At 48.4% G+C, this 14,221-nt stretch overlaps 1 protein-coding gene across 1 annotated transcript; it reads left to right on the top strand.

Annotated features, from left to right (window-relative positions):
* The first annotated feature begins 1,321 nt into the window (after nt 1-1,321).
* Nucleotides 1,322-12,752, top strand: SCN2B (sodium channel, voltage-gated, type II, beta subunit). The gene is made up of 4 exons (XM_006833868.1): nt 1,322-1,569; nt 9,832-9,998; nt 10,310-10,520; nt 12,257-12,752. The coding sequence occupies exons 1-4, from the start codon at nt 1,500-1,502 to the stop codon at nt 12,454-12,456; spliced, it is 648 nt and encodes a 215-aa protein (XP_006833931.1). The 5' UTR covers nt 1,322-1,499; the 3' UTR covers nt 12,457-12,752.
* The last annotated feature ends 1,469 nt before the right edge of the window (nt 12,753-14,221 follow it).

Raw genomic sequence — 14,221 nt, 5'->3', positions numbered from 1 at the left:
GCTCTTCAACACTTTTAAAAGTCTTGTCCCCTTTTTTGGAGCATGAATGGCCCATCAATGACAAAGGCATGTGATTATTGTCTGAGAACGTATGTTACTGAGAACATACTTGGTATTCTGTCCCAAGTTCTCTTACTGGTGACACTAACCTATATTTTTCTTTCGAAAGAAAAAAAGTTCAAACATACATAAAACTAGAGAAAACTGTACAATGAATACCCTCATAACTCTCTATCCATCACTAGCTTAAAAGTCAACAGTCTCGTTGACCTACTACTCCCTTGTTGTTGTTGTTAAGTGCTGTTGAGTCCATTTTGACTCATAGCAACCCTGTATAGGGTTTCCGAGGAGTGACTAGTGGGTTTGAACCTCTGACCTTGTGGTCCAGAGCATTATCCTGCAGTGACACACCAGAACTCTGACCTGCTCCCTACTACCCCCTTTTCCCTCATATTCTTTAAAGCAAATTTCAGTCATATTATTTTACCTATAAACACTTCAGTGTGTATCTCTTAACAGATAAAAATGTTTAAAACAGTATGCTTTTAAAATTACACGCAACACAATTAAGAAAGCCTCATTAGTGTGCTGGGCTGCAAAGTCTGTTTGAACCACAAGGTTGGCAGTTCAAGCTCAACAATTGCTCCTTGGAAACCCTATATAGGGTTGCTATGACTGACTCTATGACACTTAATAACAACAAAAATTAATACGATGGACCCTTGGTGATTAACGTTGGGTGCTAATGAAAGGTTGGTGGGTGGAACCTACCAGCCACTCCACTCTGAAGGGAAAGATGTGGCAGTCTGTTTGCGTAAAGTTTACAGCCTTGGAGATGTTCTGGGTCATTTTACTCTGTTCTATAACGTTGCTGAGCTGAAATCAACTTGACAGCAATTTTGTTTTTATTTGACTTCTGTTTTCTGCGAACCTGCTTGAACAATGAGGAAGCCCTTAGTTCCTGAAAGTTTCCACAGGTTACTTCCCTGAACTCTTTCCAAATAACAAAAACAAGCCTCTTCTCCCCCCCGCCCCTCCGCCCCCCCCTCGAATTTTTAAATGACAAAGTCCTCCCCTTACAACATACAAGAAGAAATAGATTTTGTTCAAAAGCCAACAATTATTCTAGTGGAGAAGGGCAGATTGTCTTTAGTTCTTGTTTTGGAGAATAAAAATTTCTTTTCAGAAAGATATTTATTTATGCCCTCCCACATACTTTTTGAAATCCATCAACCACAAAATTTACTCCATCCCTCTTTTTCTTTCCCTTACTCTCTCAGATACTCTCTCTCACTGTCTCTCCTTTTAGCAGCAACTCAGTAGCCGGCCATATTAGAGAGATGGAAATAAAGCTTCCTTGTTGTTATATATGTCTTTGAAGTACATCCGTGCATTTTTTTTTTTTTTTAATAGCATCTAACTCTTCCTCCCTTGTAGCCCTCAGCCCCTCAAATCAGCCTCTCCCATACCCCACCCTACTGACATCTCAGTCTCTGAAAATGCACAGAGATGCCTGGCTACCTCGCCCTGTCTTCAGTCTCACGGGGCTCAGTCTCTTTTTCTCTTTGGGTAAGTTAGACTGCACATCTGCATGCTCTCTAGGCTTCAGAAATATAGTCACAGCTGGAAGAGGATGGGGATGACGGACAGAAATGAGATGTTGTTGAGCTTCCCTTCTGTGTCCTTGGAAAGGGAGATGCCTGAGGACCGGGGTCAGACATTGTGGAGAACTTAATTAACACTGCTATTACTTGGGCCACAGAAATGTTGGGTTAGGGGGTCTGAGTCTTGCTTGGGGGTGAAAATTGCCAAGGGAGGTGATATATATATATTTTTTTTCCTTTTTGCATTTCCCTGGGAAGTGAACCTGGATGGGGGTGGGGACAGAGGATGGATTGATCTGCAGTCTCTTCAAGGATTTCTGTTGTTTAACTGCTGCATAATGGCGTCCTGGGGCTTAACCTGATGCTCCCTTAAGGATCGATCTTCTTTTGTGAACCTGTTCCTTGGTCTGTGGGGGGACTTGAGGCAGTAGGAGACAGTGTGCAGGGGTAGTGGTGCTGAGGGCAGTGTGCTGAGTCTGGGTCTGGCTTTCTGGTGGTGTAGTAGGAATGTGTTTGTTGGAATGTGTTTGTTGGATGTGTGTGGGAGCTGGGTGGGGAGCAGAATCGAGGAATGGGTCCCTGAGTTGAGAGGAGATTGCTAAGCAGACACTGATGGGAAAAGGCACCTCTGCTTGAGCTAGAGGGAATGGAGGAGGGGTCAGGTGAGGGAATTCAGAAAAAAGAAAAATGGAATGCGTAGATTGAGCAAAGTTGTGGACATTTAAGGCCATGCCTCAGAACTCCTGTCAAGTGGTCCCAAATGTCAATTTCTTACTTGACCACTCATAGACTTCCTGTGAGGTTGGCTCAGGACCTGGCAGTGTTTCTTTCTGTTGTGCATAGAGTCCTATACGTCTGACTCAATGGCACAACAACACCAACAACAGACTTCCTGGTAGGCAGGTGGTCTAGAAAGTTATTTGCACGTCTGCTTTATAGTTAGTTTTATTCTTGCTTGCTTCTAAACTTTCTTTGCTGATACAACTGAGAGTCAAGTTCAAGGATGGGAGGGGGTGTTATCCTTTTATGGTGTGCAATGCTGGATATTAGTCAGAACTGCTAAACAGACAGTGCAAAGCTGCTGGGAGCCTGCATGGTAAAGTGTGTTATCTTTGCTGAGTTCTCGAACACATTAGCAACAGAGCAGAAATGTTATCAAAGCCCAGACAGTTGAAATAGCACGAGCCATGGACTTAGGCCTGCATTTAAAGTCACCTCTCTCATTTATGTAATGACCATAAGCAAGTTGACCTTTGTAAGAGAACTTGAAATTTCTCTCATGGGTAAATGTGGGGAACATTTACCACCTGGGGTTTCTGTGAGTTGGCATACAGTAGATGCTAACCTTTGTGGATGCTTGCTGAATTCTCACAGCCATCTTATGAGATAGATACTATTATTATCCCCATACTGTATTGCAGATGAAGAAACTAAGGCACAGAGAAGTTAAGTAACATGCTCAGTAGGGTTACATGACTAGGATTAAGTAAACTGAGATTTGAATTTCTGTTTGATTTCAGCACACTCTCGTAACCTACGAACTCTACTGCCCCCAGTGTTCAAGAAGCAGTACTGCCTTATTAACAGTGACGGAGAACAGAAGTTGGAGGACAGGCAATTTCTTGAGGAGTTAGGGAGAGCTTCCTGTAGGAGGGAGGCACCTTGTTGTTGTTGTGCCGTCAAGTCAATTCTGACCCAGAGCGACCCTGTATAGAGCTTCCGAGGAGCAACTGGTGAGCTTGAACCGCCAACCTTGCAGTTCAAACGGCTTTGCAGACTGGAGCATTAACCCACAGAGCCACACCTTAGGAAGGGCATATCTATGCGAGGAAAGGGAGAGGACTGTAGACAGGACCAGGGTATGGCTTATGAGATGGAGATGAGATGGAAAACTGGAATCTTGGCCCAAGAAGTTAGAATGTAGTAGTGTTGTTGTTAAGTGCCGCCCATTCGGTTCCTATTCATAGCCACCCTGCATAGGGTTTCATATACTGTTTCTGAGGAGTGGCTGGTGGATTTGAACCACAGACCTTGTGGTTCAAACTGACACTTCAGTCAAGTGCTTATCCTACAGTGCCACACCAGGACTCCAAGTTAAAAGGCAAAAAAACCCCAAGCCTATTGCCATAGAGCCAATTCTGACTACGACAAGGCTGTGAATCTTTACAGAAATAGAAAGCCTCCCCTTTCTCCCGCGAAGCATCTGGTGGGTTTGAACTGCAACCCTGTGCTTATCTTACAACACCACCAGGGTTCCTTGCTAGAAAACGAAAAGTCTTTGCAAAGCCGGGTAGGGGGAGCATGCAGTAATGGAGGATCTTGGGCTTGATTGGCGCTGCAATGAGGCAGGCTCCTGACATTCCAAGCAGTGACGGGAATAAAGAAATTTTGGTGTTGTAGTAGTTTGGACCACCAGAACGGAGGGTCGTCATAAGTGATGGGGCGGAGATGGCAGCAGGGTCTGGGCTTGAAGGGATGATTGGAGAGATGGCAAAGTTGGTGAGGGACAGGCTGGACAATCTGCTGTGCACACCACAGAAGGTTGAGACTAGTTTTTAGCTATAAGTAAACCAAATGACTTGGCATCTGTAGGGTTTTCCTCAAGACTTTGCAGGGGGTCTTGGCTCTGGAGTCACCATCCTGGTTACCAAAGTCTGGGTTATGTTGAGGGGAGGCTTAGAAAATGGAGACTGGACCTCACTTGGGTGTCCCTGGGTGATGCAAACCATTAACACAGTTAACTGCAAGGTTAGAGGTTAGAGTTCTCCAGAGGCAAGGCAGAAGAAAGGCCTGGTGATCTATTTCTGAAAAAACAGCTGTTGAAAACCCTGTGGAGCACAGTTCTGCTCAGATACATGTGGGGTTGCCATAAGTTGGAGTCACTGTTTGGTCCTCACTCAAACCCTACTGCACATGCCTGCTCCTTAGGGGTAGGGACGCAGATTTGGAGAGGAAGTGTCTTCCTTCCTTCAACAGATTTTATGGAAATTTGCCAGGAACTGTTCTGGGTGCCAGGAATACCAAGATGAATAAGTAGATGAAGTTTCCCCAAGCATGCCTAGGGAGACAGACACATAAATAATTAAAACAGCATTGTGCATGCTGTAATAGTAACGGTAATTATGACCATAAGAGAACAGCAACTAATGTTTGCAGAGGGCACCATTCTGAGCTTCATCTACTTCTCCCTATAATCCTGTGGCTTTAGTGTGCTCATCATTCTCATCTTACAGATGAGGAAACTGAGGCACTGGGTTCACCATTTGTCTAAGACCAGATTAGGGCACTTGAGCCCTGCTCTTGGCCACTGTGCCATTCTGCCTCCAAGTCATAGGGGAGAGATTTGCAGGGATTTGAAGACACTGTAGGGGAAGGACATGGGGAAAGATGCACTCTGATAGTGTTTTAGGAACTGAGTTAAGTGGAGAAGGTGGGAAATGAGCGTCTCAATCTGAAGGAGAAACCTGTGCAAAGGCATGGAGAAGTCAAAGTCAAAGAATGCAGTGTTTTCAGAAGTAAGGACTCTCCTGCAAGTAGAAGAGGGACAGGAACTGGCAGGAAGTGAGGCCAGATTGTGAAGGTGTTTAGAGGCCATGCCCAGGAGCTGGATTTGGTTCTGAAAGCAGCATGGAGCCAGTGGAGGTTTGAGAGTGAGCAGTGATGAGTTCAGCTCAGTTTTTTAGATGGATTGCTCTCTATAGGACTGCATGGGGAGTGGACTACACTGGGAGGGCAGGCTCTGGGATGGGTAAGGTGAGGCAAGGCAGGTGGACTGCATGATATACCCACCTGAAAGGCAGGAACTGCCCAGACAAAGTGCTCCAGGCAGGGAAGAGTTCTCTACTTTTTTTTTCTTTCTTTCAGTCAAGGAGGAAAGAAACCTTCCTAACAGGGTTTCTATGGATTGGAAAGGGGAGTGAAGAGATATGATGCCTAGCCTCTGCAGTAGTGTTCAGCAGATGAGCAACTTTTCTGATCACTGCCAGATGGGCTGGTGAATGCCACAGGGCTGGAAAGGGCATGGGGGGCTGGCACTGATGATCTTTTTTGGAACAAAGGTCAAAAATCCCATCTTTCCTGTTTCCCAGTTTCTCATCGTTTCCTTTCTGTGAGTTGGACATCAGGGGACCAGCATCACAGGCCTAGTTCCAAATGGAATAACCTGGAAGACTGTGGGCTCCCCTTGCAATGTCCTCTGGCCAGTCTAGTCAGGCTGGCCATTCAGGGTCTGGCCCTGCAATTTAGACAACAGGAGACCTGGGCCCTGGGACACGTTGGGATGATAATAATCACATCCATACCCCCCAACCTCTCACTCTCTACTCTCTATCTGGAGTCAGGTAGCCTGGCTTTGCCACTTACTAGCTGTGAACTGAGCTCTTCATTTAATTTTTTCGATCCTCGATTTCCTCTTCTGGAAATTGTGGGTTGTTGTTTTTAAAAGTCCCAGGGTGCAGCCTTGGAAACTCTAGGGAGCAGTTCTACTCTGTCCTTTAGAGTCACTTTGAGTTGGAATTAGTTGCTCTGGGTTTGGTTTGATTTGGGGAGTGATACAGTGGTGTGGCGCTGTGGGCTAATGTGTAAAAGTGCAAAGTCATTTGAACTGCAAGGTCAGTGGTTCAAGCTCACCAGCTGCTCCTTGGAAACCTTATACAGGGTCACTATGGGTCAGAATCGACTCTTAACAACAACAACAACAACAACAGTGGTGTGGCACTGCAAAGCTATTTGAACTGCAAGGTTGGCAGTTCATGCTCACCAGCTGCTCCTTGGAAACCCTATACAGGGTCACTATAGGTCGGAATCAACTCGACCACACTTAACAACAACAACAGTTAATGCACTTGGCTACTAGTTAAAAGTCTGACGGTTTGAGTCCACTCTGAGGCACCTTGAAAGAAGGTTTGATGATCTCCTTCCAACAAATTAGCCATTGAAAATCATATGGAACATAACTCTACTCTGACATTACATGTGGGATCACTGTAAGTCCAAGTCAATTCTATGGCAACTGGCTTTACTGGTCATGAGTATTCAATGAGTTAATACATGTAGAGAGCTTAAACAGTGCCTGGTACATACTAAGTAAGTTGTACGAATTTGTTGCTACTAAGAAATCCTTTCTGTGGTCCCTGTTTCTTAAAGCAACGGAGTCAATCAAAGGACCAGGATTGGGCTCACAGCTCTGAGGTTGCCAGCAAGTCATCTGACCTTGCTAAACTGGTTTCCTCTTCTGTAAAGACACAACGAAAGGCTGGATGGGCCTGGTGGAAGGCATCTGAGGCCCTTCAGAGATTGAGTCTCTGCGATGAAGCGGTTGAGATCTTCTGCTGAAGTGGGTACCCTGGATTAGGACTCAGGAATGCATGGTTCTTGCCCCAGCTTGTCCCTATTCTCCACGCTCCTCTTGAGGCCTCGTTTCCTCTGGTAAAACCATGGGGACAGATCCACAATTCTGAGTCCCCTGCCAACTCTGGCTTCCTCTGATTTGGAGACTCCGCATGTTCGGCTCCTAGAAGCTGGGACTTGCGTTTGATCTTTCTGCCCACTAGAGGGCACATGTGTTCTGCCTGGTGCTCCATGCAAGCCTGCACTGCTTATGGAAGAAGCCCGCGTTGAAAGCGTATGCTGTCTGCAGGATGTTAGATGAGGCGTAGCCCCTCGCTAGCCACGGTTCTGTCCTTCTACCCCTGGCACCTTCAAGATGCCAGAGGTGGGAGACTACCCATGGGGTTCAATTGAGTTGACTCCTGAGAGCTGCCGGGGTCAGGGATGGGTGTGAATTCACAGGGTCAACCAGGATGCAGAGAACACTTGGAGGCTGCTTTAGGAAGACAGTTCCAGGGAAGGCAGGCCCTACAGTGAAAGGACATAGAGAAACAGGGCAGTTCTGAGGTATGAGGTGAGCTCAGGACAAGCCCTTGCCAGGCGCCTCCCCTGCAGATTTCTCAGCCTCTGCATTGTGGGGGTGATGCTAGTGTTTCTGCTCACCTCCTCCTTGCCTGGCCCTGTGTTGAGTGTTTTCATGATGGATATACAAGTTCTTTCTGGTGGGCTCACTCAGGTCCCCAGATCCTAGTTCCCTAGAGGGTACTTCAGTGTACCTCTAGAATCCTTGGTCTTGCATGTGGGGTCCCTTTCTCTAGGGCTCCTCGTGATGTCTGGAGCTAGCAGTTCAGAACATCTCCTGTTCTCCAGTCCTGCGAGTTTCCCTGGTCTCAAGTCCCAGGGGAGAGGCTGAATTCCCCTGCTTCTGGAATGCAGTCTAGGTGCTTCTAGACACTGCCCAGCAACTTCTGTCCATAAACAATTTGGAAAATGAAGGCCATGTATATACCCCTCCTTCTCCCCTCAACCGGCCTCCCCTCCTTCACCCTCCCCCACCCCCACCCCAGTGCCTTTGTCTAGGGGCTGCCTAAGAGGCGTTCTGAGACAAATGGTTTGCACTTGATGCGCTGTGGGTTAATGCGCCAGACTGCAAAGACATTTGAACTGCAAGTTCAGCGGTTCAAGCTCACCAGCTGCTCCTCGGAAACCCTATACAGGGTTGCTATGGGTCGGAACCGACTTGATGGCACTTAACAACAACATTAACCTGAAGATTTGAGATTTGAATCCACCCAGTACTGTGGTGGAAGAAAGTTGTTAGCAACTGCTTTTGTAAAGATTGTTGTTGTTGTTAGTGCCATGGAGTTGGTTCCGACTCATAGCGACTCTGTATAGGGTTTCTGAGGAGAAGCTGGTGGGTTTGAACTGCCCACCTTGTGATTCAAAGTCCAGTGCTAAGCCTACAGTGCCACACCAGGAGTCCATTTGTAAAGATTGTTGTTGTTGTTATGTGCCATGGAGTCAGTTCTGACTCATAGCGACCCTATACAGGGTTTCTGAGGCTGTACATCTTTACGGGAGCAGAAAGCCTCATCTTTCTCCTGTGGAACAGCTGGTAGTTTCAAACTGCTTACCTTCCCGTTCTCAGGCCAGGAAAATCCTATGGAACATTTCTCCTCTGTAACACGTGGGGTCGCCACGAGCCACAGTGGGTTTGGCCTTGTTGGGTCAGTCTCCAGGGTACTCTTGAGCAAGGAGATACCACCTGAAGTCCGTCCTGTTTGTTAGGCAGAACTTGAGAGGAGACTTTGAGCCGAGCGGCAGCTAGCATTTGCTGAGCAGTTCCTGCCAGGCAGAGACTGCGTAGTCCTATATGTGTATGAGTTTATATAATTATCGGAACAGTTCTGGGAGGTAGGTGTCTCACAGAGGTGAAAAAAGCATGGCCAGGTTCTCCTAGCTGACTGAAGGCAGAGCTGGGATTGAATCCAAATTTCTTCTTGCTTGTATGCTATTTCCATATCAGCAGCTGTAATTCTCTCCCAGACTGTGCAAGAGCCTCCTCGCTTGACTCCCACCTTCACTTGTCCCACCCTCCCACCTAGTCCCTCCCCCAACTCCTTTCAGGTCAGCCAGAGGAGACACTTGCACGACTCAGAGTGGGCGCCTCCTGAAGTTTGGCACCTCTGGCACCTCACTTGCCTCATCATGGTCCTGGTCCTGCTTAAAATATCAGTGCGTGACAGACCTTTCTCAGCCTCAGGTCTCCGCAGAAGCCTGTGGCTCCAACCCTGCTGTCCCATCAGGTCTGATAGCTCCAAGAAGGACTCTTATGCCTGTAGACCCATTGGTTGGCCCTTGGGGCTGTGCCTCTTTTTCTGGGTCATCTCCTCCCACCTGCTGTTCCCGATGCCCTCTTCCTTACCTTGCAGAAGCCCAGGGAAGGCAAGGGGACTGAGCAGGGCACTTTGCTTTGCTGTGGCTCTGTGGTATGGAGGGCTGCTTAGGTTTAGCAGAGATCATTGGAAGTGGTGGAGAAGAAGGGAAAAATTGAAGCCCAGGGCAGGGCAGCTCCTGTTTTCAGCTAGCAAGTGGCAGTCTCAGGAGTAGGGAGAGGCAGCCAGGTTGAGGGTGGAATGGTTGCCAGCAGTGGTTTTAGAAAATGTTGGGGGTCATTTGTCTATTTCTGGCTAGACAGATGATTTGCTCTTGCTCCATCCCTAACCTTGCTCTATCCTTCTTTTTACCCCACGGTCACATGTACTGCCCCTTATGAGCTTTGCTCACAGCCCCATCTCCTCAGTAATTTCAGTGGTATGGGACCTAACCTACTGCCCAGCTTCATGCCTCTGTTCCCCACTGGGTACAGAAGCCTGACCAGCTGTGTCTTTGTCTGCAGTGCCACCGGGCCGGAGCATGGAGGTCATGGTACCCTCCACTCTCAATGTCCTCAATGGCTCTGATGCTCGCCTGCCCTGCACCTTCAGCTCCTGCTACACAGTAAACCACAAGCAGTTCTCCTTGAACTGGACTTACCAGGAGTGTAGTAACTGCTCTGAGGAGATGGTAAGTCCTGGAGTTGGGCAGGAGACAGCATGAAAGCCCACTTATCCACCCCCTGTCCCTGCACTGGCCAGAAACTCAGAGTGTTCTGGGTGTCTTGTCTGCTCCAGAGGACTTTGGGAGAAGGTGAGGTGCCACAATGGAGTGGCCCTGGGCTGGGGTGGAGGAGGCTGACCTTTGGAGGTAAGTACCACCGTTCCCAGGTAAAGGGATGGCACTGAGGAGGGGGTGGGAGGAGGAAGCATCCCCACTGCTCTGGCAGCTCTTGCTTACCCAGCTGCCCAACATGTCCTGTCCTTTTCTCCACCCCCTAGTTCCTCCAGTTCCGCATGAAGATCATTAACCTGAAGCCAGAGCAATTTCGAGACCGTGTGGAGTTCTCAGGGAACCCCAGCAAGTACGATGTGTCCGTGACGCTGAAAAATGTGCAGCTTGAGGATGCGGGCATCTACAACTGCTACATCATGAACCCGCCTGACCGCCACCGTGGCCACGGCAAGATCTCTCTGCAGGTCCTCATGGAAGGTGAGCAGAAACGAGGGGCGAGGGAGCCATGCTACTGGAGGCCCTGGACATTTCCACTCAGCCACTCTCCAGCATAATTCACTCAGGGCACCTTTGGGGAGACTGTGCCCATCTGAGGGGTGGGAACAAAAGCTGTTTGTGCTTGGTGGAAGCATCTATGTGATTCCCTCCAGTTCCTGGGGACCTGGAAATGGTCTCAGTGAGTACTTAAAATGATAAAGTTCAGGATCTTAATGATAATAGCAACTTGAACTTCCTGGGCACTTAGACTCATATGTCTCTATTGAAGCATTGATGATCTCACTGGTGGAATTCTTACCCTCCATGCAGAAGACCCAGGTTTGAGTCCCAGCCAGGTGTACCTCATATACTGCTACCACCAGCTGTCAGTGGAGGTACTTCCAGACTAAGACAGACTAGGAACAAACATTTGGCAATCTACTTTTACGAACATCAGTCTATCAGAACGTGTGGATCACAGTGGTGCAATCTGCAACCACTCATGGGGATGGCTCAGGACAAGGCAAAGTTTTACTCCCTTGTGCATGGAGTTGCCCTGAACTGGGAAGCGACTTGACGGCAGTGTGACGCTGTGGGCTAATGCATCAGACTGCAAAGTCGTTTGAACTGCAAGATCGGTGGTTCAAGTTCACCAGCTGCTCCTTGGAAACAGGGTAGCTATGGGTCGGAATCAAGGGCACTTAACAACAACAACAATGCTATATCGCAGGCAAAGGGCTAAATGCATTATCTCACTTTATCCTTATAAAAACTTTGAGAGAGGTACTATTATCATTTCTGTCTAACAGAGGAGGAAACTGAGGTGTAGAGATGAAAAGTTAGCTACCCAAGGTCACACAATGAGTAAGTAACTAGTACAATCAGGACAGAAATGTAGGTCAATTTGATCTTCAAGTCTATTCGCTTAAATATTCCACTACACTCCCTCTTATTAGTGCCCTGGGATTTTTTTTTTTTTTAACAGAGGACCAGGGCATTTAGAGATCAAACTCCTGGGTTGACTTTTGGTTTTCACTAAAGTCCCTTCCATGTTGTTGTTGTTGTTGCTGTTAAGTGCCATAGAGTTGGGTTCCAACCTATAGCAACCCTGTATAGGGTTTCTGAGAGGCGGCTGGTGAACTCGAACCATCGACTTGAGGTTCAAACCGAGTTTTCTGTCCAGTGCAATATTCCACAGCGCCACGCCAGGACTCAAAGTTCCTTCCATGGAGGGGACTAAAGTCAGCACCACCCCACATATTACATGGGAATATGGGAGACAGTAAGGTGCTCTGGTAGCGTAGTGGTTACGAATTGGGCTGCGAACCTGAAGGTCAGCAGTTCAAAACTACCAGCTGCTCGGCCGGGAGAATGATGAGGCTTTCTGCTCCCGTAAAGATCCATAGCCTCGGAAAACCTGTACAGGGTCACTATGAGTCGCTTCCGACTCCAAATCACATAACCACCATCACCATGGAAGACTGTGGAGGAGATGGCCTTGCGTTGGCCTCTGAGTCTTGGTGTGGCACTGTAGGATGAGCACTGGACGGAAAGGTCGGTTCAAACTGCAAGATCGGCTGTTCAAATCCACCAATAGCTCCTCGGAAACCCTATATAGGGTTGCTATGGATTGGAACCCTACTCAACGGCACTTAAAAACAGCAATGGGGAGATAGTGGAGGAGACCCCTTGTGCAGGCCTAGTGTTCAGGAACTCCGTTTCCTTTCCTTCTCCAGAACCTCCTGAACGGGATTCCACGGTGGCAGTGATTGTGGGTGCCTCGGTGGGGGGCTTCCTGGCTGTGGTCATCTTGGTGCTGATGGTAGTCAAGTGCGTGCGGAGGAAAAAAGAGCAGAAACTGAGTGCTCAAGACTTGAAGACCGAGGAGGAGGGCAAGACGGATGGCGAGGGCAACGCGGACGATGTCACCAAGTAACAGGCTGGCGACCCCAGCAGGCCGCCCTTCCCTGTGTCCTGTCTCCCTTCGACTCTGCCCTGTACAGTGTGACCCCGCCTGTCCTCTCTTGGTGTGCTTCTCTTGATCCAGGATCCCAGTGCTGACCTTGGGCTTCTGAGCCCCTCACTTCTTACCCCCAACCCTGCACCAAGAGTGACCCACCTCTCCTTCATCTGAGAAACCTGCCATGACCTATGGGATGTGTGGGCCCTGGGGTAAGGAAGCTCCAACCTGCTAGTCCCTGAGAGGAGGCAGGGGGTATGTGTGAGGGCCCCAAAGAGAAAGGATGAGGGTGGAAGTGGGGAAGGAAGGGATCAGAGGCTTGGCCTGCCCAGTGCTTGGACTCCTCTAGGTGTGGCTTCAGAAAGGACGGAGCGTGGGGGCCCCATGTGCTGACCTGAGCTGCCTCAGGAAGGCCCCTGGTGATAGGAGGCTGTTTCTTCAGCTGCTCCCACCAGGCTGGGCATGGTGGTAGTTCCTATAATTTGGAGTAGGGCCACATACTAAAGGGAGTACTTTGAATTTCCAGGGCATTGAAGGAAATTCGGAACTGAAAACAAAATTGTAGACATGCCTGGGTCTCTGGAGTTCTGCTCTGACCTTCCTTTCCATTGATAGCCGCTACCACAGAAACCTTTTGCTTTTCCACTGACCACGAATCCCATGGGATTTTTAGTGCAACCAGTACTGGAAGAGCAGCTAAGGTGGGCTGTGGGTAGATTGTGTTATATCAGGTAATGGTCATTTTCTACCACAGTTCCCTACCAATAGGAGATTTATGTCAAGGTCAGCTGAGGAACTAAAGAAATGAAGCCTCCATTGTAAGATGTAGTTTTCTTCCGATTGTCTCCTCAAACAAAATGGCCACTTTCAGCTTGGGAAGGGGCAGAAAAGACACAGAAATGAGGAGGGGAATAGAAACCATGGGCAGGGGAGTTACTGTGCACAGCTGAGGGAGCTGCATGTTGGAGTTCAGTGTGAACTTTTGCACTTGTCCTCAGAAGGGTTTTTAGCTAAAGACCAGGTAACACCCTGAGGGAAGAGTGAGGGGCAAACTTGGAGCCTCTTAGATGCTGAGGTAATGTTACCTCTGGAGTTGTTACACCCTCCCCTGCCTCAACAACTGCCTTTGTGGAGAAGAAAGTAAGATTTGTGGGGAGCCAACTTTCACTGCCATTTTACCCACATTAAAGGGGAATTACTTAAGCTGAGAGAGAGGGAGAGAGACAAGAAAGAGCTGAGACAAAATGCTGACTCAGAGAACACTACCTTGAAAGACCCTCAGATATCTATTAGCCAAGCCACTCATGTTAGATGGGGACACTGAGTCTCAAACTGACAGAATCTGAAGTTCCTGCCATTGTCTTCTCTGGCTTCTCTGTCTCCAGTTTGAATCAACAGAACCATGGTTTGTCTAGTAAGAGGGGCCTTTCTGGGTTGGTCATTGAGGGAGTCCAGGTGAAGGAAGTGGACTTTTCCCAGGAGCCAAGGAATGCCTGAGGCAGGGTGGAGTGATGGAGGTGAGAAGGCAGAGTTGCTGGCAATCCCACCCCACCCCCCCATTCACTCCCCAGGTTGAGCCTCTTCTGCACTTCCAGGCTTTCCAGGTGAACTAGTCCCCACTCCGGACTCAGGGAGTGAGTGCCTAGGGCAGGAAGTAAGGCTGGGGTCAGAGAGTGGAGACAGAACTGTGATAGTCTCAGGGACCTCTCCTGGCCTAGGCTCATCAGATAGTCAATTTGGG

The sequence above is a fragment of the Chrysochloris asiatica genome, unplaced genomic scaffold (genome assembly GCF_000296735.1).
Source record: "Chrysochloris asiatica unplaced genomic scaffold, ChrAsi1.0 scaffold00008, whole genome shotgun sequence".
NCBI lineage: Eukaryota > Metazoa > Chordata > Mammalia > Afrosoricida > Chrysochloridae > Chrysochloris > Chrysochloris asiatica.
The sequence above is the reverse complement of the archived record's forward strand: the minus strand, read 5'-3'. Positions and strand labels throughout refer to the sequence as shown.